The sequence below is a fragment of the Artibeus jamaicensis genome, unplaced genomic scaffold (assembly GCF_021234435.1).
Source record: "Artibeus jamaicensis isolate MK-2021 breed Jamaican fruit bat unplaced genomic scaffold, CSHL_Jam_final contig_525, whole genome shotgun sequence".
Taxonomy (NCBI): domain Eukaryota; kingdom Metazoa; phylum Chordata; class Mammalia; order Chiroptera; family Phyllostomidae; genus Artibeus; species Artibeus jamaicensis.
In genome coordinates, this window is record NW_026521874.1 from 16,657,720 (window position 1) to 16,679,994 (window position 22,275).

At 51.7% G+C, this 22,275-nt stretch overlaps 1 protein-coding gene across 1 annotated transcript; it reads left to right on the forward strand.

Annotated features, from left to right (window-relative positions):
* Nucleotides 1-1,062: 1,062 nt before the first annotated feature.
* SEC14L2 (SEC14 like lipid binding 2) lies at nt 1,063-22,233 on the forward strand. The gene is made up of 12 exons (XM_053669831.1): nt 1,063-1,214; nt 3,317-3,392; nt 8,060-8,103; nt 8,481-8,540; nt 8,799-8,987; nt 10,253-10,348; nt 10,525-10,585; nt 10,970-11,053; nt 14,062-14,168; nt 14,250-14,389; nt 14,533-14,702; nt 20,711-22,233. The coding sequence occupies exons 1-12, from the start codon at nt 1,161-1,163 to the stop codon at nt 20,839-20,841; spliced, it is 1,212 nt and encodes a 403-aa protein (XP_053525806.1). The 5' UTR covers nt 1,063-1,160; the 3' UTR covers nt 20,842-22,233.
* Nucleotides 22,234-22,275: the final 42 nt, after the last annotated feature.

Below are 22,275 nucleotides of genomic sequence, written 5' to 3' on the forward strand. Positions count from 1 at the left end.
GGGGGGAGGGGCACTGATTGGGGGATGGCAGGAAGGTCAGACTTGTAGGCACACAGGGGAACCCGCAGCACTGCCCCTGGGTATAAGCAAGGGAGGGGGTGAGGAAGCAGATCAGCTGATAACAGGCCTGACTTTCTCTGTGGCTTCCTTCTTGTTCACCCTGCATCCCCGCCCAGAGGTCAGAGCTTTGCAGACAGCAAAGGGAATATGTGCAGGGTAATGTGTGCAGAGGTCGGAGCTTTGCAGACCACAAAAGGAATGTGTGCAGGGTAATCTAGAGAGGGTCCTGTGCTGGGCGCTGCGCTGAGCCAATTGTGTCCTTCAGCTCACTCTGTCCTCTCGTACTACTTGAAGTTCATTCCGATCATCTACCTCCCCTGCGTAAATGAAGAAGCTTGTATCCAGAGAGGTGGAGTCACTTGCTGAAGTCTCCTAGAAGTGGAGGATTTAGAACTCAAACCCAGGTCTTTGAAGCATTCTTCCACACTGGCTGAGAGTGTGAGCAACTTAGGAGGAGCTTTCAAAGGGCTGGGAAGGTCAGAGCCCAGGACAGAGTTCTGGGAGGGGAGACCGGATCTGGGCTTCCTTGTCCCCTCAGCCTGTCTGCCCCACAGGAGGGCATAGGCTGGGTTGGCAGCAGCTGTCCAAAACCGAGGGCAGAACGGGAGGGCAAGGGCCTGAAAAAGAAGTGGCCAGTACCATGGCCCCCGGAGGCAGGGCGATGGCTAGGTTTAGGGGGCCTGGCCCCCCACCCCTTGCCCCATGGCATCAAGCAATCTCTCTAGAGTTCGGGGTGGAGACTTGGTCCTGTGCTATGGTGGGCCCTGATCTTAGAAGAGCTCAGTAGTCAGTATCTAGATGGGGAAACTGAGGCCCAGAGAGCTCGGGTGTCTCATCCAAGGCCACACTGTGAGCTAAAAGTAAATTTGGAACTAAAACCCAGACTTTCTGGGACTCCGGCTGGTCTCCTGCCTAGTTACTGATTTCGGCTACGCGTCAGAAGCCCGAGGCCACAGCATCTCCAGCTCCGCCCCTCGGGATTCTTTAAAAGGCGGGGCTTGGCGGCCAGCCACCTCCAAAGGCAAGAAGCCTGGGACTTCGGCGGCAGAGCCGGACCCCGAGCTACATCAGCTGCTGCAACCGCCGCACGCCGACCCAAGATGAGCGGCAGAGTCGGCGACCTCAGCCCCAAGCAGGAGGAGGCTCTGGCCAAGGTGAGCCTTCATCCTGCATCCCCCCCCCCCCCCCCCAGCCCAGGGCGGCGACCGGGGAAGGGTCTAGATGGGAGGCGTGCGACCGTCCTCCGCGGGCGGGTGGCGGAGGGAGCCGCCTCTGGCGGCACCTGGCGGCCGACCGCCCACCGCCCGCCGCCCGCCGAGGGGGCCCCCAGGGAAGTTTGCCACCCCGGCTCCAGCCCCTAAACGAGCCCTTGGAAGTACCACCTGGGAGGAAGTGGTTGCTTGGAAGCCCTTGGAGGCAGCTCAGGGCACAAAGGCGACATTCATTTCGGGACCGGCAGCGGGGTCCTGGGACCAGGGCCCCAGGCCTTCTCCCATTTCCGGGAGGTTTTCCTCTTCCCCGGGCAGTGGCACCGATGGAAAGGGCCGTGGACAGCTCCTAAGGGTATTTGGATAGCCCCTTCCTCTGGTTCCAAGTTGTTCTGTGACCTTGGGCAAAACCCATCCTTCATCTGTTTGCTCCCTGATGAACTGAAATGAGGAGGTTGGACCAGGTGATGTGGAGGGAGGTCTGGAATCCTACTGGTGGGTGACTCAGTGGGCTGGGGTTAGTTTGAGCTGAGAGGGATCCTGCAATCCTGGCCTTCCCTGACCTGGGACTTGGGGTGATGCGCTTCAGTCTGGTAGGAAAACTTGGCTTTGCCTTACTTGGCACCTGGGCAGAGGAAGGAGGAAGCAACAGTTCAAAGGCTGCACCCCCTCCCCACCACCTGTATCTCCACTTCTGTGTTGCCATTACTAAGAGGGGAGGTTAGCTGTTCTTAGAACCAGAGCCAAGCGGGTCCAGTCTCCATGTTTGCAGGCTCCAAAGCAGGGCAGTTTTCCGTTGCTGGGACAGGGCGGGCGAACAGAGGTCTCCTGCTGTGGCAGCAAAGCCCAGGCACCAGCTCCATGAAGGCTTTGCTCAGGCTGGGCCTCCCCCAACTCAGGCTGGCCGGAGAGGGAGGTTTCAGGTTTTACTGCTGACCTGCGGGGGAGTCAGGCAGATAAGGGATTAGGTGTTGATTAAACTGGAAAACAGGGGCTGGGTAGGGTCCTTGGTAAGTGGTGGCCTCACACCTGAGCCCTGGATGAGCAGTTTACCTGGGAGTTGTTTGGGGAATGGGATGGTCTTTGTCCTTGGCTGACCTAGGCAAGGGGTAGAGGTGGCTGATCCTCATTGGTCCTCTCTGCAGCTGCCCTGGAGGTCAATGACTAGGGAAAGGTGAGTGGCTGGGAACAGGAGGTATGGAAAGAGCATGGGCAGTGGGTGTGCTCACAAGGTAGAAAACAGTTGGAAGTGGGTGTGGCCATCCCTTGGGGTCACTGTCCACTTTCCTTGTTTGGCACTCCCTGCACTTTCCCCCTTGGTGGCTTCTGTCTGGAACTGCTCCTTCCACCCCAATAACCCTCCTCCCTCCTTCTGCTGCCTTTGATTTCTTTCAAGACTAGCTCAAATGCCATTTTTTAAAATATGAATCCATAGGAGACCACCGTCTTCCTGGCCCCAGTCAGAATTAAATTCTTCCTCCCCCCTGCTCTGCCAGACACGTTGCTCCTTATTCCATTACACAGTGGGTGGGAAACCACGAAGGAGTGTGCGCACTGGCCTCCAACAGGCCCCACTTTGTCTCCAGGGTTGCTGATCTCCAGCTGTTTAACTTGGGGAGTGTTACTTAGTCTCTCTGAGCTCCAATTTCTTCATCTGTATAATGGGGACAGTAATACCTCCAGGGACACTGAACAAGTGCCAAATTCAGTGCCGGGCACATGGGGAATATGTGGGAAATTGACAGCTTGTGCTGTGGCATGTCCCACAGTGTCTACTATCGCAGTTAGTTGAGGACACCTTTGGCGACCCGCCACACCTGCGTGTGGAGGTGCATGCGGCCAGGCAGGGGCAGTGTCTTACTCGCTGCCCACCTCCTCCTGCCACCTGGCGCCCTCTAGCATGATGCCCCATGCAGCCCACATGCTCAGCCAGTGTCTGCAGAGTTGACCAGTGTTGAAGAGGCATCCAGCAAAGCCTCTTTGGAGACTCCTGGGTAGAGGGCGGTCGGGGTGGGGCCTGTCACTCACCCAGCTACCTCTCCCTGCAGTTTCGGGAGAATGTCCAGGATGTGCTGCCCAGTCTGCCGAATCCAGATGACTATTATCTCCTGCGCTGGCTCCGAGGTGAGGGGAGACGGGGCTGTGGGGGGCCGGGGTGGGGTCTGGTTCTGGGTCATAGAGTAGCACCCTCTGGAAACCCTGGCCCTGGCAATCAAAGATTTGGAGGATTCGACCCTTAGGAGCAAAAGGGCCCTTGGGCATTTACAAACCTCCCTACTGGATAGATAACACTGAGGCGCAGAGAGGTGAAGTAACCTGCCCCAAGTCACACGGTGTTTGAATTGCAGAAAAAGAGAGGACCGGAGCCCAGACTGGCAGAGTCCCAGCCCGGTGCCCTTTCTATCCACTCTGCTGATGGACTTAGGGAAACAGTTGGAGGAAAAGCCGATAAAGCCTCCAGTCATGTGGGAAGTCGGAGCCAGAGTCAAGTTTAGAACCTGAGTTCTGGCCCCTGGGAGAAACTGGGCCCCTCTGTGGCCTGTTGGGACGGCAGGGCTCCTGACGGCAGCAGTTTAGGCAGCTGGGGTGAGAGCTTGGGGGACACGGGGAACACGGTGGGGGGGGGGGGCGCTCAGCCTGAACTAGGTCGACAAGACTTCCCTCAAGCCACCACCAGGCTCCGGAATCTTCCATGTTCCTCTTCTTTTCTTTTTTAAGACTTTATTTATTTATTTTAGAGAGGAGAAGGAAGGGAGAAAGAGAGAGAGAGAGAAAAACATCAATGTGTGAGAGATACATCGATTGGTTGCCTTTCACACACCCCAGTTGGGGACCTGGCCCACAACCCAGGCATGTGCCCTAACTGGGAATTGAACCAGTGACCTTTCGGTTCACAGGCTGGCACTCAATCCATTGAGCCACATAACCAGGGCAATGTCCCACATTTTAATTCTACTTCTGCTGCAGCCTGGCTGTGGTTCCTGGGTCAGAGGTGAACATCGGCCTAGATATCGCTCTGGGATAGCAGGATGAAAGAGGGTGCCTGGCTTATTGTAAGATGCGGAATGACAGGGCTCTGGGTACGTGAGCCAAGGTGCGTGTTTCTCTTAGCAGCAGGGTTAAACTGAGCCCCATGCCCCAGCTCCTGAAACCTTCCTGTTCTTTTTCCTCTTCTCTTTTGTGATTCAAGTCACGTGCCACCCTCTCTGGTTCTTGTGATATGTGATCTTTTACTGTATGGAAACTTTATTACTAGGCATAGAAGTAATAGAGAATAAATTCTACTTTCTTAGATTAGCAGAGATTAAGTTGTGATGTGGAACCACAGTTCAAAAATTAAAGTACATATTATACCTGATTATTTTTTTATAGATATGCCCACACTAGCAGTCTTGGGGTGGGTGAAGAGCTGGATTTTGCTTTTTTGTGCAGAAATGGAATAGACTGACATGCCCTGGGGAACTACTAGCAGGCACCCACAGGCAGGTGCGGCCAGGAGAGCCATGTGGGGCTCTGTACCTCTGGAAGTGCCACCTGCCATTTTCTCTTTTAAAAAAAAGCTGCAAACCCACAGCCTCAGCACCCTGGGAGAGGGTGGAGGGGCAGCGTGGGGGTGGCAGTGGAGTCAGTCCAGGGCGGGAGGGTATTTTGGCCCAGCGGCTTGCTAAAGAGCTGTAACTAGAAGTGGGCGGGTGGAGAGGGTGGGAAACCAGCACTGCCTTAAAGGGCCAGCTGTTAGATCATCAAACAGACTACCAAACTGCTCTTAGGTGGAGTGTGGTTGCAGAGAGCTGTGAACAACAACACAGCTCTCTTTTATCGAACAGATCAACCTGGGGTCCTGCAGCTGGTTTTGCAGGCACCCTCAACAACCCTGGGCCTGGGATAACCTCTCTCTTTGCAGGAACATCGAAGAGTGTGGTCATCCTCATTTGCCAGCTGAGAAAACAGGCTTAGAGAGGGGAGGGCACTTAGCTGAAGGCACACAGCTAATGTGAAGCAGAATCAGGGCAGAAATCTGGGGCCCAGATTCCCAGGCCACTGCTCTCTCCAGTAAGCCACAGCTGCCCCTGAAGCCACGCTGTGCCTCTTCAAACAGGACAAGTATCTCCTCTGCACTTTATTTGGTGCCTCACATTTCCTGGGCAGGAGTGCAAGCCTGGTCAGACTCTACTATGAATTTCAATTAGGGTTTTTGTTGTCTCTCTCTGTTTAGAAACCATTTCTCTTTCTCCTTTTGGTTCTAAAGGAAACATCTGAAAGGTGCATGCCAGCAGAATCTTTTTCTGGCCTAGGTGTGAGCTGGGGTTCCACTCTTACCGCCCCCTTCACCCGGGTACACTTAGTTTTCTCCTGGCCCCAGGCCCTGAGAGCGGGCACACGAGTCTCCACTGCCTCCCCCTGACTGGGGCGCAGCCCTGGGCACTCCAGCAAGGAGAGACAGGCGGCAAGATAAAAACAGCGAAGTGGTGGCAACCCTGAAAGGGCGCAGAGCAGGTCTGAGTGTCCTCACTGTCCAGGCCTAGGAAGGGATCAAAGAGGAACCCAGGACAGCTGCTGCTGGTGGGCTTCTCTGGCAGTGCCCAAAGCCATGCTTTGAGCTGCCCCTGACCAGAGAGGGCAGTGAGAGCCCCGGAGAGGCCTGACTCAGCAGGCATGAGGGAGGGACCAGGCCAGGCGCTGCCAGGGGCAAGTGGCAACTAGAGGAAAGCCCTTGAAGAAGACACTGCATGTTGGACCCTGGCCGATAGGGGTTAATTGGAGAACCACCCTGAGATAAGGGGGCTCACAGTTCACTGACACTCCTGTTCCCTAGGAAGATAAGGTCTCTTCTCACAGTTCAGGGTGCCTTTCTATGGAGGATTCCCACTTTCACAGTCCAGCTGGGCTTCCTGGTCATGATGTTGCCTTGCATCTTCCCAGTGTTTGTTAGCTCATTAGATGATTCCATCAGAGATGTGCAGTGTCTTGTCCAAGGCCAAACAGGGACGTGCAAGGGCTGAGCTGCAAACTTGGATTACATTCCTCCAGAAGCTGCCCCTGCTGTCACGATGGCATGTAAAGGGCAGGGGGGAGGGACTTCCCAAGACGGAAGACTGTTCAGCTCTCCTAACGTGCGTCCAGCACCCAAGGAAGGTGTGGCGTTGGTCTGATCTCCTGGTGCACCCTTTGTATGCATCAAGAGTGGACTGAATTTCATGATGGCAGAGCCAGGGAATATGCCTGGCTCTCCTGGAGAACAGTGATTAAAAGTCCAGTGACAGTCCAGAGGGCAGCCTATCTGGCCCAGGGTCCAGGGTTCTCAAGCAGATCTTGATATCAACAGAGCACCTACAGCTTGGGAGGGACAGTTCACAGGTCAGATGGCAAAATTGGTCAGAATCTCGATCTCCAAAACTCTTGAAAGAATGAAGCGAAACCCTGACCAGTACGGCTTAGTTGGTCGGGCATTGTCCAGCGGAGCTCAGGGTCACCAGTTCAATTCCCAGTCAGGGCACATGCCCGGCGGTGGGCTCAGCCCCCAGGTGAAGTGTGCACAAGAGGCAGCTGATCAATGTTTCTCTCCCACGTCGATGTTTCTCTCCCTCCTTCTCCTCCCCCCTTCCCCTTTCTTTAAAGAAAAGAATGAAATGAAGCTCACTCTAACAAGATGGAATCACATAGGGGTAGAGCCAGAAAACCACCTCACAACACAGGGGATGAAGGCTTAGCAGCAGAGCAGCTGAAGGATTTGGGGGGGCGGGTTCAGCTGGCTGCGTGTCCCTCCAGAGTGAGGGTGTGATCGGTGCCAAGAGCGTCCTTAGGTTCTATCAGAGGAGGGTGGACAACACCTGGTGCTGTGCTCAGCTCTGCACGACACACTGGACGAGGGGCACTGGCAAACGTGAAAACTTCCGAAGGGATGCTATTTGGGTGAACTTGAAATCAAACTGTGAAAGGATCCACTGATGGGTGGCGGCGTGAAAGCAGAGTGCACTCAGGGGCAGCACAGTATCTGCCAATATTGGAAAGGTTGCCCCATGGCTGAGGGCGTGACCCTACTCTCTAAGCGTCCCTGGAGCGGATCTCCACTCAGTACAGCCATGAGAACTGAGTACGCGTGGTAACTCGGATGATCTGTAAGCAGGTGGCTTTTGGGGGCAATGAGGTCTGTGTTCAAGCTTTAGCAAGACAACTTTTTGGGGTTCATGCAGAAAGTAGAGTTGACCTAGGTGAACTTTCCATTCTAAAACTTTACAGGAACCCTGAGAGGAGGGTCCTCTGTGTCCCATTGGGGTATGCATTTGTCCTTGCAGACATGGCAAGGTCAACTGGAAGCTCATCGAGTCCTCCATCCTACTGAGGTGTTCTGCCAGCTCTACCCCAGATTACGGGGCAGCTGTGTTCATGTGTGAACTGTGTGTCAAGTTCTCAGGAATGGATGTTAGAATGTGGAAGAGATTAACTTTGCGTAAGGGAAAAGCTAAATGATAAGGAAGTCCAGGGTTCACTTTTCCTGAGAGGAGATAAGACCTTTCACCCAATTGCATTGACTAGGGCAAAGCTCTTTTGACTCTGAAATTGCGATGCTACTCCTACCTGAACTTAACTTTGACCTGCTCTCCAGGGGCCGTGGTGCTCCAGACACCCTCAATAAATGTCCTCATATTAATCTGTACATGTGGGATGATCTGGGAGTCAACTGGGGTGTTGAGAAAGAGGAGCTGACCCTAGTGTGAGAACAGGGAGCTCTCCTTGTCCTTGGACGCCCAGTCTGCTGGCCTAACCCTGACCACGTTTCCCTGTTACAGCAAGAAGCTTTGACATCCACAAGTCTGAAGCCATGCTCCGGAAGGTGAGATCCAGTTGCCTCCGAATCCCATGGTGGCCTCCATTCCCGCCTATCAGAATCACACTGTGCTTGTTTTGCTCATCCCACTCACCTCCGTCACAGCCAGTGGCTTACGTGATGTAGCTGAGTCTTAGCTAAGCACTACTGCCTTGTCCCTCTGGAGAAAATGTGCTCCCTTTTCTGGAAACCCAGAGCTTTCATAGGACTGGGCTAGCCACGCGCTGGTGTTCTGCCAAGACTTCTAAAACAGGCAGTGCCTCCTTTTGGGTTGCTGCCAGTTGTCCTCTCATGACTTACCTGTTCATGCCGCCACCTAGTGCTAGATGTCTACTAAGGGGTTCCCCTCCCACCTACTTAAAGCCTTGACTGTGTGTTTGCAGCACGTGGAGTTCCGGAAGCAGAAGGACATTGAAAACATCATAAGCTGGCAGCCTCCAGAGGTGAGGACAAGTGATCCTGGCCTGCCTCTCTGTTAGGTCACTAGACCGCAGTCTGTGTCCTGGGTCTGTGGGACTGTAAGCTTCAGAAGAAAGGCCTGACAATGCCAAGTGGACACTAATGGTTCCCAGAATGCGTGTGCATTGGTACCTAGGGGAAGGCTATTGAGGGAGAGAATGATGAGCCCAGAGGAAGGTCCCAGGATACGCGCAGCTGCCCTGAGTCTGCTTACCAGGTGCCTTCTCTGTGTCTTTGCCCAGGTGGTCCAGCTGTATCTGTCAGGAGGCCTGTGTGGCTACGACAAAGAGGGCTCTCCCATCTGGTACGATATCATTGGACCTCTGGATGCCAAGGGCCTGCTGTTCTCAGCCACCAAACAGGACTTGCTGAAGAGCAAGATGCGGGACTGCGAGCGGCTTGCGCAGGAGTGTAACCGCCAGTCGGAAAAGGTGAGTGGACCAGCATGGTTAAAAATGAGCTAATCGCGGTAGCGGTGTTCAAGCAGAAGCAGGCATATCACGCAGGGACTTAAACCCACCTTCAGGGCTGAGGCCTGGACCTTTGGATTTCAGAGACCAGTAGAATTTTGAAGTTTTAGAGACTAACATGTTGCCAAACTTTCATTTTTCCAAGTAAGGACTTAAAGAAAATTGCCAGCTACCATCACCATAATTAACCTCCAAAAGTATAGGAATGACAAAAATCTCAGAATAAAGGCCAGTCTTTTAAATAGTAAATTTAGCTTCATAAATAACTTAACTACATTGGGCCCTGCTCGAATGGCTCCATTGGTTAGAGCATCGTCCTGAAACACCAAAGTTTCAGGTTCGACGCCCAGTCAGGGCATACACAAGAATCAACCAATGAATCACAAATAAGTGGAGCAACAACTGAAGTTTCTCTCTCTACCTTCCTTTCTCTCTCCCTCTCTCTAAAAACCAATTGAAAAGGAGAACTTAACTCCCTTATTGTTATGTTTCTCATTCGTCTGGGCACCAGTGAGATCTTTGTCACAGACGACCCTGTCCTTAGACAAGTATTTGTGTATCGCTGGTGTGGATGAGCTAAGAGTCCATGTTTCTCTAACTGCATTTCAAAAAAGATAAGCTGATCTCCTTACTGAGAAAAAGGCTGAAGGGCAAGCTGGAGCCGCCACTAGGATCTTCTCTCCTTCCTTCCCCTCAGCAAAGGGAAAGGTCCAATGAGATGATGCAGTACGTGTGCGGCCTTTTCGACGCCGTCATCCCCAAACCTGCCCTGAGACCTAGCGTGTGCAGTGGCCCTGCAGGCTGGGCAGGCAAAGGAGCGCTAGGTGGGAATGCACCCTTAAGGGCTTAGGTTGCACAGAGAACATCTCTGTGCATGAAATAAGTGACTGCACAAAGCCCCACAGGCAGAGCACTACCTGGTGCTGCACACTGAGGAAGAGGGAGGCCGTCAGGTCAAACTGCAGAAGGGAAGGGACCTCGGATGCAGTCTCGGTCCACCCGGGGGCTTACTGGATGGGAACGGGGAGACCCAGGCAGGAGGGTGACTTGCCTGAGCTGCAATTCTGGCCTGGGGTGATTCTCTGCATTTGGAAAGCCCTGGGTACAGCTCTGCCCAGATGCAGCTGCAATATGGGCACGTGACACAGTCAGCATTTGCCCTGAGCTGGGTGGGTTTCTGCAGTGGGGCAGCCTGCTGTGACTTTCTGCTCCTCTGTGCCCTGCAGTTGGGGAAGAAGGTGGATTCCATCACCACGATTTATGACTGTGAAGGGCTTGGCCTCAAGCATCTCTGGAAGCCTGCTGTGGAGACCTATGGAGAGGTGAGGGGCAGGACCGGAGAGGCAGGGTGGGGGGAGCAGGGACTGGGGGAGTGGACCCCCTCTGCTGGGCTGCCCCGTGGGATGGGTGGGGGCAGAGTCTAGCCTGAAGGAGGCCAGGCCTCTCACCCTGACACAGAAGACTGAGCCCGCTACACTCGGTAATTTTATCTCCACAGTTTCTCTGCCTGCTTGAGGATAATTATCCTGAAACACTGAAGCGTCTTTTTGTTATTAAAGGTAAGTTGGGAACTCCAAGTGAGAAAGTTAGATGAGGAAAAGGGGCCAAGAATGTTACTGGGACAGATTCAGGTAGGGAAAACGGAGTGAGCCAAAGGAGGGCATCAGGGACCCTTGACACACTCGAAGTGCTTTACGGTTCACACAGTTGTTACTGCTTGTTGCTGCCTTGGAGCCATCCAGCCCAGCGACGGAGGAAGACCATCCCCACTGTACAGATGGGGAGATGCCCTGCTGAGCCCCATTCCCTGGGGCTGCCTACGTGGGCTCCATAGCAGTAGCACCAGGGAACATGGGACCTGAGACAGGGGGCATCGTGGACAACACTGTGAGGGACAGAGTGGGCACTACTTCCAGTCTCTCATCTTCTGGTCTCTGTTCCAGCCCCCAAGCTGTTTCCTGTGGCCTTTAATCTTGTCAAACACTTCCTGAGTGAGGACACTCGTAAGAAGATCATGGTCCTGGGGGGTAAGTAGCTCAGACTCTCCTCAACTCTACAGGATGGTCCGTGGCCCAGACTGGGGATGGCTGTAGAGAAAGGCCGACCGCCGCCAGGGCCACGGTTCCCTCTGCTGGTTTGGTAGCTGTGTGACCCAGGAGCAAGCTGGGGCTGGGCTAGGGTCTCCCCGTCTGCTTTCAGGAGAACGCTTTCTCTCAGACACTCCGGAAGGAAGTACTGAGCTCAGCATTGTAACTTCAAAGATGAATGAAACATCAGTTCTTGCCATTAAGGAGCTTGCAGTATAAGAGGAGGGAAAAGACATTTAGAGAGAAAGCTATGATAAAGAACTAGAAAAGGTACTACGAGGGGCCTAGAGAAGGTGCCATGGAGGTCACAGGAGCAGAGGTTGCTTTCAGCTGGAGGCAAGTAGGCGTGGCTTCATTTGATGAGCACCTACTGTGTGCTAGGCCCTGGACTAAGAAGGTGAAATAGACAAATCCCTTGACAAGCTCTAGGTCTCTTAGGGAAGGGAGACACAAAGCCCACTTGACCTAGGGAGGAGGTGAGGCCTACCTCAGCCAAGTGCAATGGAATGAGGAAGAGTAGCCAGCTGAAGCAGGGTGGTAAGCTGTCGGGCAGAAGGAACAGCACTGAGTGAAGACCTTCCGCACCACCGCACAGGCAGCTGCAGAATGTGTTTGGCAGGACCTCACAAGGGATGAGGCCGAAGAGGGAGCCAGGAGCAAGTCACTGAGAATCTAGGGCACTATGCTAAGGAGCTGGGACATTACTCTACAGGCCTCTGGGAACCAGAGGTGAGCTGTGAACAGGAGATTACCAGGATCAGATTTTAAATTGAGACATACTGTATTGGCAGGATCACGAGGGACAGATACCAGTTTGCCCGCTGTGGGCATAGTCCATACAGCAGGTGTCGCAAGCCAGTGCTGGGGCAAAGGCAGTGGCATAGAGAGGAGAGAGGATGGATTTAGGACTTGTTTAGGAAGTAAAATAGAAGAACTCAAATGACTGGATCTAGGAGGGGACGAAGAGAAATCTAGAATGACCCCCTAGTGTCTGGTGTGAGTGACTAAGTTTGCAGTCATTGTAACACAACTCAAGGGAGGAATACAACGGGAAGAATAAGCTTCACATTGAGTTTGAAGAGTGTGTGAGAGGTACAGATATTGGGGATGCTTGAGCCTGAGGCCCAGGGGAGAACTCCAGCCTGGAGATTTGGGAGCTGTCAGATGTTGGTAGCAGCTAAGACCTTGAGAACAGATAAGACTGCCCCCAGAAGAACAGGGGCTGAGCTGGGGGATATCCAAGCTCCAGGGAAGGCAGAGGAAGAGGAGCCCGTCGGGGAGACTGAGAAGTGATTGAGGAGGCTGTCGGAGAAGCAGGTGGGCAGGGGTTGGGTACGGAAGGAGGCAGGGAGAACATCCAGGCACGAGGGAAGCCAGTGAGGAAGGTGCACAGGAATGGAGGCAGCCAGGGATGGACAGGAGTCAGTTTTACGGCAGCGTCAAGTGGAGTGATGGGAGAAAGGGCTGTGAAGGTGGGTTGGGACTAGGCAGATCATGGGAGACTTGAGGCCACCCCCAGACTTGAACCTGGGGGTTGGCAATAGGGACTCTGGAAGTTTCTGAATGTTCACCTTCAGGCAACACACTGCAAGTGGAGATTTTCCAAGTGTGTCCCAGGAGTGGAGTGAGGCCATCTTGGAAGTCCAGGACTTAGGTTCTTGTCCTGGCTCTGGCAGCAACAAGTTCTGCTTCTTCTTGCCTCAGTGACTCTCTATAAGATGGGAAGAACCCCTCCCTCCCCGGCCTTTTCTGACTCTCCAGCTGAGCTGGGGGGAGAAATACAAAATCTCAGCAACGGCTCTGGCGGTTTTGGCTTCTCTGCCACTACCGCCCACTGTGAGCATGAGACGCTTAGGTTTCCTGGCAGCAGAGCCGTGGAGGAGGCTCAGTCTGTTCTCCCACCCACACCCAAAACCCTCTCAACCAAACCCACCTCAGGCTGAGAAGGTACAGGAACTTCAACAGAAAAGGGAAAAATTCACTCCGGGCTGGTCACTGGAGCTTAGCGGCACAGAGTGAATCAGCCCTTGACCACAAGTGTTGCATGCACTTGGGTCTCTGCTACCCGAGGGCTGGGAGACCCAGGACAGCCTCTGTGAGCCCACAGCAAAGCAAAGTACACTGGGCTGTCCCCCAGGACTTGGAGCTTTGGCTTCCGGCATCAGCATGGAAAGGTTTCCGGTATGAAAATATTGTACGTGGCTGGTAGTCGTTTAGGAGTTTGGAACGGTGGTGTAGCGGCGCACAGCATCGCTTGTGCTAGAGTCAGACTCTTCTAGTCAGGAAAGGGCTCGGTTACCAGAACACAAGCCAAGTCATTGGCAGCTAAACAGCCTAAAAAAATAAACAGGAGCAGACATAAAATCATGGCTGGGGTAAAGCTAAATTTAAGCGGTCCCTCCCCACGGATGAGTTCATTCAGTCACAATGATGTGCAGAACAAGTGGGGACAAGACACACGGCTCTGCCTCCCTGAGGTCAGTGTAGAGCTTGCTGCTTCTGGCCCTCCCGCCTGCTGCACACACTGTTCCCTCTTCAGGGAATGCGCTCCCCTCCTCCCTCTGTCCCTCCTGCTTGCACTTCAAATGTTTGTATCACCTTCCTGGGAGTGTGATAACACGTTCCCCTAGTGGAGGGCACTTTAGAGTTTACAGTACCCTCTTCAAAGACTGAGGTCACTTCACTCCCACCATAGCCCGGCCAGAGGCCATGAGGACAGGACCCCAGGTTTCCTGACTCCTGTGCAGGGCAGGACACTCCCCGGGGGATGGCTCCTCCTGCAGCCCGGCAGTACTCCGCCCACAGCCTGTGCCCTAATACCTGTGTTTTGTGTGCGGGAGCAGATGGAGTTTCTTTTCCCCCTGCCTCTTTTGTGTAGACTGGCAAGGCTGTGATGAAATCTCCCTTAGGGGTGACCCTTCTCTCTTCTTCTTTACCTCTCCTGCCAGCAAACTGGAAGGAGGTTTTACTGAAATACATCAGCCCTGATCAGCTGCCTGTGGAGTATGGGGGCACCATGACTGACCCTGATGGAGACCCCAAGTGCAGATCTAAGGTATGGGCCCCAGGGGCTGGAGGTGACCAGGGAAGCCTGCCTCTAATGCACACCTCAGCTCACTCCGTGCTCTGCTTCTAGATTAACTACGGGGGTGACATCCCTAAGAAGTATTATGTGCGAGACCAGGTGAAACAGCAGTATGAGCACAGCGTGCAGATTTCCCGTGGCTCCTCCCATCAAGTGGAATATGAGATCCTCTTCCCCGGCTGTGTCCTCAGGTAGGGTTCTGGACCCTTCCAGGAAACCTCAGCCGAAGGGCTGAGCTGCAGGTACTGGTGGACAGGCTGGGGTGAGAGGAGCCCCGGGGGCAGAACCCCAGAGATTCCCTAATCCTGTCGGCACCGGTGGGTGTTCCCTGCAGGTGGCAGTTCACGTCAGAAGGCTCAGATGTCGGTTTTGGAATTTTCCTGAAGACCAAGGTCGGGGAGCGGCAGAAGGCGGGGGAGATGACAGAGGTGCTGCCCAGCCAGAGGTACAATGCCCACCTGGTGCCCGAGGACGGGACCCTCACCTGCAACAATCCTGGCATCTGTAAGTATGTCTGTCTTGGCTCAAAGCTCCTGCCCTAGACGTCTGCCTCTTGGGTCCTTCTTTCTCCCGAAATGTAGGCTCTCAGACTGTTAGAACTGAACGCAGAACTCTGTCAGCTCAACTCTGCCCTTGCACAAGTGAGGAAACTTAGACTTGGGGAGTGAAATAGCTTGCTCAAGGCGACCCAGCTGGTCAGAAGCGGGGTGGGATTCTGACTGGATCCAGGCAGAGGTGAGTTGTAGAGCTAGCCGATCACAGGGGATGTCAGTCCAGGTCTAACTGGGTTTGTGATTGCGATCAGACATCTCTCGGGAATTCTTCCCCACGCTCCAGAGAGGCAGAACCAGCAGGGTGGGTGCAGGGATCAAGGGGCAAGTGGGGCCCTGGGCGAGCCCAGCCTCGAAGCCCCTGCGCACAGAATGTGAACAGGAGCTTTGACCCCAGAGGAGTAGGGATGGCTGAGGGGCACTGAAAAAGGTGTTTAACCTCCCTCAACTTTGCAATTATCGATTAAGATGCCCTTCCACTCAGCAATTCTACTTCTAGAAATTTGGTCTGCAGAAATATTACACAAAGACGCAAAGTTGTAAGATGTTCCTTGCAGCCTGGAAACGAGCAATACATTAAATGGCCTTAATAAGGTCTTGTCAAACAAATGAAATAAATTATGGTCCATCCGTACAATGGAGTATAATATACCCATTAATGAGAATAAGTGGACATGGAAGATGTCTGATACCTGTTAAATAAAGTACGAAATATAGCATATATGGTATACATTCACTTTGGTTAATAACAAGTGTGTATGCAGAAAAGAACTCTGGGGACTCTATAGTAACTCTCACAGTGGCGACCTCTGGGGTAGCAGGGAGCTCACAGAGGGATCTCATGTTCACACTGCAGCAGCTCCTTGAGCAGAATGCTTGTATTCACTGTTGTTTCATTATAACATTGATGAGGAAAAAAAGATTCCCAGCCAGGGCCACTGTCTGTGTGGAGTTTGCACATTCACCCCGTGTCTGGGTCGGCGTCTCTGGGGACTGTTTGTTATTTTCCCCCATGTCCCAGAGACATGCACATAAGGTGAATGGTGTGTCTTAACTGTCCCAGGATAATGAGGGTGTGTGAACGCGCCCTTCAGCGTAACGGCGTCCTGCCCAGAGCCGGTTCCCGCCTTGCTCCCTGAGCCAGGGGCGAGGCTCTGTCCACCTGTGACCCTGAACTGAAATAAGCTAGTTGGAAAATCACTACTTTACTCGTTTGTATTAATCTTTCTTAAATGTATGCATGGCTGACATTTATTTCAATGTTTAATATTAGAAGAGTTTGGGGTATTTATTTAGAATTTTGGTGATGTTTTTGTGACCAGAAATATGTCTTAGGAACTATATCAATGAGCCTACGGTAAAACCGGTTTCATTACACTACGCTGTTCCACTGGAAGTCACAGAGCCTATTGATGCTGTTAAGTAAGGACTTACTATAGTTCTGCAAATACAGTTTACTTTGCAATGACCATACACTACATTTATAAGCAGAAAACCAAACACGCACACATCAAATCTCTACTTTCTGTCCTGTCAGCGCCAAGGGATCAGGCAGGCATGGAAAATCAATGAGAGCAAGAGCTTTAGCATCGAGTTAAGTAGGACTTGACTACTGACAAAGTCCTTAAGCAAGTGACTCAGCCTTCCTGAGCTTCAGTTTCCCCATCACTCCAATGGGGATCAAACTCTCTACCTCACAGGGACACTTGATAATTTAGGCGTGATAAGGCCTGGGTAGCACTTAACATAATACTTGGCACACAGCGAGCACCAAACACACTTGAGCCACCATTACTGTTATTTGGGCAAGACCTGGGGGAGAAGGGCCATCCAGGAGCCAGTGCCGGAGAAGGGGGAAGCCCTGGGCTCCCTTTTCTGTAGCGGCACCGCCAGGGGATCTGAACTAGTAGCTCAACAAACATCTTGGCCTCTGGACTTCACCATCTACACCTCCACACCATCACCCCAACCTCAGAAACTGTGTCCTCTCCCACATCGCAGGCAACTTTTGGTCTCTACGGCCACCTCCTCGCAGATGCTCTGTGGCATGGCTCCCCCGGGAGGAGGAGGATTCTTGTTAGTGAGCGGCCGGGCCCTGGGGGAGAAGGCACATACAGTGTGCTTCGGCAAGAACCAGGCTTAGCAGCAGCCCAGATACTGTCATCCACAGAGCATAGACCATTTTGTACATTAAGTCTGACTTTCTTTTTAGTGGACAGGGAAGCTGAAGCAGAGAGAAGGGGTGTTCTCTCTTGCACAAAGTAGCTTGAACAGATACCAAAAGTCAGACGACACCAGAGACTCCTAGGATCCTGGTCCAGGGTCTCTCGGCTGGAGACTGCCCTAGAGATGATCAGGTCCATCCCTGAAGTGACAGAAGAGAGAGTTCCAGGCTAGGGAAGTAATTTATTCAAGATCACACCACCAGTAGCAGAGCCCAGCCCTTTTCTCAGCCCTGCCCACCACCCTTCTAGAGTTGCTGAAGGCTGAGAAAGGACCATGAAGCTTTTAACATAATCGGGCTTAGGTCTGCAAATCCCAAAATTATTTTAGCTCCTCTTGGATACATTCTCAGATGGGACATTTACCTGCCTGCGGGGCCTTAAGTGGGAACTCCTTGTTGTCCAGTCCCAGGGGGAGGAGAGGCAGGCTACAGTGTCCATGCCCCCTTCCCAGGTGTAAAGACAATTAGGTGGGTCAGCTGTTGTTTGGGGCCATGGCCCAGGTTAGACCTGCGCCCAGAGAGAAGCCAGTGTTCGGGTACAAGCTCACCTCTGGGGGGGCAATGTCCCTGGAGAACCAGGCAACCCCTGCAAAGTGGAGCATAATCACCCAGTGGAGAAGCGCAGACTGTGTGCCTGCCTCCAGTGGAAGGAGCCCATTGACTCTCCCCAGGCCGCTCTTGTCCTTGACCAAGTGTCCTCAATTCCTGAGGAGGAGAAACAAAGTCCAAATTGATTTTGCTTTTCCCCCCTCCCTCTCCACTAATATTTCCTGAGGGCCTGGGTGTTGAGTACTCTACTAGGAAAGAGAAAAATTCAGAAAAAAAGATCTGGACTTTGCCAGGAGTGGCGGGTGCGGTCTAGAAGGCCCGCCACACTGAATGATTAAACAGCATTGCCAGGCAGCACAGAGACAAAAAGAGCCCAGCATGCATCGGGGGCCTGGTTTCTGAGTCCGACTTGGCCCCTAATTCTCAGATTGTTTTGAACAAGTGTCCCTAAATAATTAAGTTTTCCTCACCTCCTTAAAACGAGGGGAGTAGGCTAGAGGAAGAAATCTTCATTGGGGGTTTAGGGACTCCCCAGGGCAGTGATTATAAATCTCAAAAACCAAACACCTTCCTGTCTGTAGCAAATAGTGTCTAATGTCCCCTTTGCTATTCTGAAATATAGTAACTCACACAGATAATTTAAAAATCAGTGTAATCTCCTGCTTGGAGAAATAAAAGGAAGCTAATTTAGAATAGATAATTTTATTTTCAGCACATCGAGAGGGCACAAGATAGCCACACACCACACCACCCCCTTCGGTGGGAAATGGCACCTTTCCCACTGGGAACCACTGGCCCAGAAGGTCCATGATGGGCCCCAGGGGATCTGAGTTTGCGTGAAAATTCCATCTGATGACAAAATCGTCAGATTCTCAAGGGGGTTGGTTCCCCAACAAAAGTTAAGGAGTCCTCAGGGGACTCTGAGTTTGACTACATGATTTGTGTCAAAATGAACCTCGTAATTCATGAACTCCACTTCCTTTGGGCCTGACCTCAGAACAGCTCCTTCCTTGTTTCTGAGGGTAGAATATCATGCTAGGCAGAGCCATGGTGCTTGGTCTAAGGAGCTCAAAGCCTTCTCCAGCACAGCTGACTGGTTGCTAAAGCTCTCATCCAGGGCAGAGAGGAAGCTCCCCTCTTGCCAGAGGGACTACGGGTCTTGAAACACCTCTGGCATAGAGAGAAAAATCAATGACTGGTATTCATTTCACACCATGAAGAAATGGCGGGTGGTGTGACTACCCTCAGGCTGAACTATGCATTTTATCTGGGGACAGGAAAGGGGAAAGGTTAAATCTCAGAATTAAACAGGTAGTCTTGTTTTTTCTGGGAAAAGTGAGAAAATTGCAGGATAGGGAAGGGGCAGCGCTAGCTTTTGTTTTCACACTCTGTTCCCTTGAAGGAGTATTTGACTGAAATGGAACAACCTCTCACATCAATCGATCGATCGATCAAAGAAGGGTTAGATTAAAGGCAGTCTGTCCCTTAGGAAAGGCTGGAAAAGCCTTTTCTGCCAACTGCAGGCCCATTTTCTCTCCCTAGAGGAAAACGCTCCTACCAGATCTTATCTATTAGCTTATCAAATATTTCCCATCCCTGTCGACCAGTGGTGTCCAACCAGAGGCTCTCAGGCAGCATGCGGCCCAACACAAAATCATAAATTTACTTCAAACATTTTTTGCTTATCAGTTTTCATTAGTAAGTTTGTGCATTTAGTGTGTGGCCCAAGACAATTCTTCTTCTTCCAGTGTGGCCCAGAGACAACAAAAGGTTGGACCCCCCTATGCAGCAGACGAGTTACATGTTACCATAATACACAGGACATGTACACACACGTATACAGTCACAGGAATTACCGGAACATGTTATTCAATATATGTTTGAAGAAATTTTGAAATTGTAAAACCTGTTGCAGGATTTGAGAAAACTCTCTTTTCAGGCAAGACTGGGTGTGTTCAGAGTGGTATGGTCATACTGAAAACTTTCCTTTTAGAACAAGCACCTGAGTAGAACTTGAGAGTGTAGGTAGACAAAGTGACAAAGCCCAAAAATTTTTTTACATCTATAGTAACAAAAATGTTACAAACTGTTTATAAGATGTTCTGCAGTTTACTCTTTTGGCCTAAGGATATACTGCGGATAATTTCCCCAGTCACTTGTGAAGCTAACCTCTTCCTTTAAATTTTAAAAAAGATTTTTATTTATTTATTTATTTATTTTTAGAGAGAGGGAAAGGGAAGGAGAAAGAGTGGGAGAGAAACATCAGTGTGTGGTTGCCTCTCCTGTGGCCCCACTGGGGACCTGGCCTGCAAGCCAGGCATGTGCCCTGACTGGCAACCGAACTGCCAAGCCTCTGGGTCGCAGCCCACGCTCAATCTACTGAGCTACACCAGCTAGGGCTAACCTCTTTCTTTTAATATCAAAACAGTTATTTCATCATATGGACTGTAATATGAACTTTTTAAGCAATTCTCCTTTGAACATTGGAGTTTTCCCAAGCTTTCAGATCTCACAAACAGAGGTGCAATGAACATCTTTGTCTGTTTATATTCCTGTGAGATAAATTCCTGGTTCAAAAACTTTACACAGGATGGGGGTCCAGAGTGGGGAAATTCCAGCTTTGTCACTTCCTCACTCTGCAACATGGTGACCTCCTTTTTTATAGAACATAAACCAGGACTAATGCTGAATTCATAGTTATTTTGAGGAATAGTGAAATAAACTTTCACTATTTCATATAAATTTCATATAAAACTTTCATATAAATTACCAACCCAGTGCTGAGACACATACATTGCCATTGTTACCATTACTGTTATTATTATTGTAACAACTACTGCTTCTACAAGTTCTTCTCCCCCATCCCTTTCAAAGCCCAGTTCAAGCTCTATAACTCCTCTAAAAAGCCTTTCATGTAATTGCAGTTTATAGGGCTTTCTCTTTCCAAGCTGTTACAAATGGTTGTCTTACTCATCTAGCACTTGGCATGGTCTTATATATATTTTTCTCTCTCCATGATCATCTTGTCAGTCTAGCTAGACTCTTTTGCAGAAGGTCAAGGACCATTCATGCTTATGCTACCTGTATCCTCATTACTGACCGCATTGCCTTGCTCAGTCAACGAAAAGCCCTGTCCCCAAGCCCTTTGTCAGAATCGCCTGAATGTCTGGTTTTATGCCTCCCCTCAGATGTCCTGCGGTTTGACAACACCTACAGCTTCATTCATGCCAAGAAGGTCAGTTTCACTGTGGAGGTCCTGCTGCCAGACAAAGCTTCAGAAGAGAAGATAAAACAACTGGGGGAAGTCCCCCCAAAGTAACGCCTCCTGCCACAGAAGGCCTGGCTCCCTCAGTGTCTCCCTGTCAGTTTCTGTCCCTTCTAGCAGTCATTTTCCCCCATGCCAAAAGACACTGGGCTAGAAGAAAGACTCAGCTGAGCCTGGGAAGCTATGACTTCAGAATTAAGAAGAGGAAGCATAGCAGCAGTGGGTCTCCTTGCCTTTCAAGTTAGAGTCCCTAGAGGCTGGGCACTGTGATAGGATCTATTTATCCTGCAAGCCGTGCCAATGTCACCTACCTGTGACAGCTGAGACAGGAAGGTGGCACCACAGGGTGACAGCAGGGAAGAAATTAGAGAAGGGGAGAGTTTGATTCTTAACATTTCAGGGAAGCCAGCAGTAGGGGAGGAATGTGCAACCAAATGAACATTTAAGCTTAGGTGATAATGAGGAATAGCAAGGTACCCAGTTGCTAGGGTTATGATGGTGGAGGTCAGAGGCTCTTCTAAATTTCCTATCACTCAGGCTGGGATCCTTTGGCTTTTCCCGGGTCTTAGGAGATGGTAGAGTCAGCAATGATCTTCCCACTCAGGGGTAGACAGGCAGGTCTTTCCCTCGCCTTGAGAACTTCGGCAACTCCTGGGTACCACTGGCTGCCGCTTTAATTACTAATAATTGTCCTTGATTCAGAGCTTCCTCGGAGAGTGAGCTTTGGTCTCGTACCCATCTACTGTCCTCCAATGAGAACAAAGCACAGGGAAATTACCTCCAGGAATCTCTACTCTGGGAATGGACGAGAAGAGAAGCTGGGGTGGATGTGAGTCCTGAGACTTCCACTTCCCTGTTCAGTGTCGCCAGCCTCTCGTCAAGTAACTCTTCATTTGATTAACCACACAAAAATGACAGATGGGATCCAGACAGAACTCAGGGCATTTACCAGCTGAGTCTTCCACGGTGTCCGCCAACCGCTTCCTCCTGACTGACCCGAGCAAAGCCTTGGCAGTATGGTGGGTGCTGTGGGTTCCTAGTGCCTGGTGAGGCCAGCGTCTGGCATAGCCAGGGGCCTGGGGCAACCACAAATAGCCCCTAAGGTCCTCCGCCCCTTTCAAAGCAGGGCCCACGGCGACAAGCGGGGATAATTATGGGGCTGCTCAGGGACCAGGCGCTGGAGGGCACAAACCCTGCGGGCAACCACATCACTAGTCACAATCCCAAATCCTGCAAACGCGAACCAGAGCCTGGGCTGCACAGGAGCAAAGAACGCGGAAAAGCGGCCCATCCTGGATAGCTGGTTTGGCGAAGCTGAGGGAGCGGGAGGAGGGGGCCCGAGGCTGAATGTGCCCCAGCCAGAACCCTCAGGAGGACATCCCGACCTTGGTTTACAATGCTGTTAGGAAAATTAACCAATGAATAAAGCAAAGTTCAGTGCGCAGAGTGCAAGTCAATGCCTACCAAGTCACTGCTCGCTACTCAGCA

Bases quoted from the DNA above. Each gene is read 5' to 3' on its own strand.
- SEC14L2 (XM_053669831.1), top strand. From the start codon at position 1,161: ATGAGCGGCAGAGTCGGCGACCTCAGCCCCAAGCAGGAGGAGGCTCTG. The intron at 8,541-8,798 runs GTGAGGACAAGT...GTCTTTGCCCAG, and splicing joins TAAGCTGGCAGCCTCCAGAG to GTGGTCCAGCTGTATCTGTC. The intron at 10,586-10,969 runs GTAAGTTGGGAA...TCTCTGTTCCAG, and splicing joins GCGTCTTTTTGTTATTAAAG to CCCCCAAGCTGTTTCCTGTG.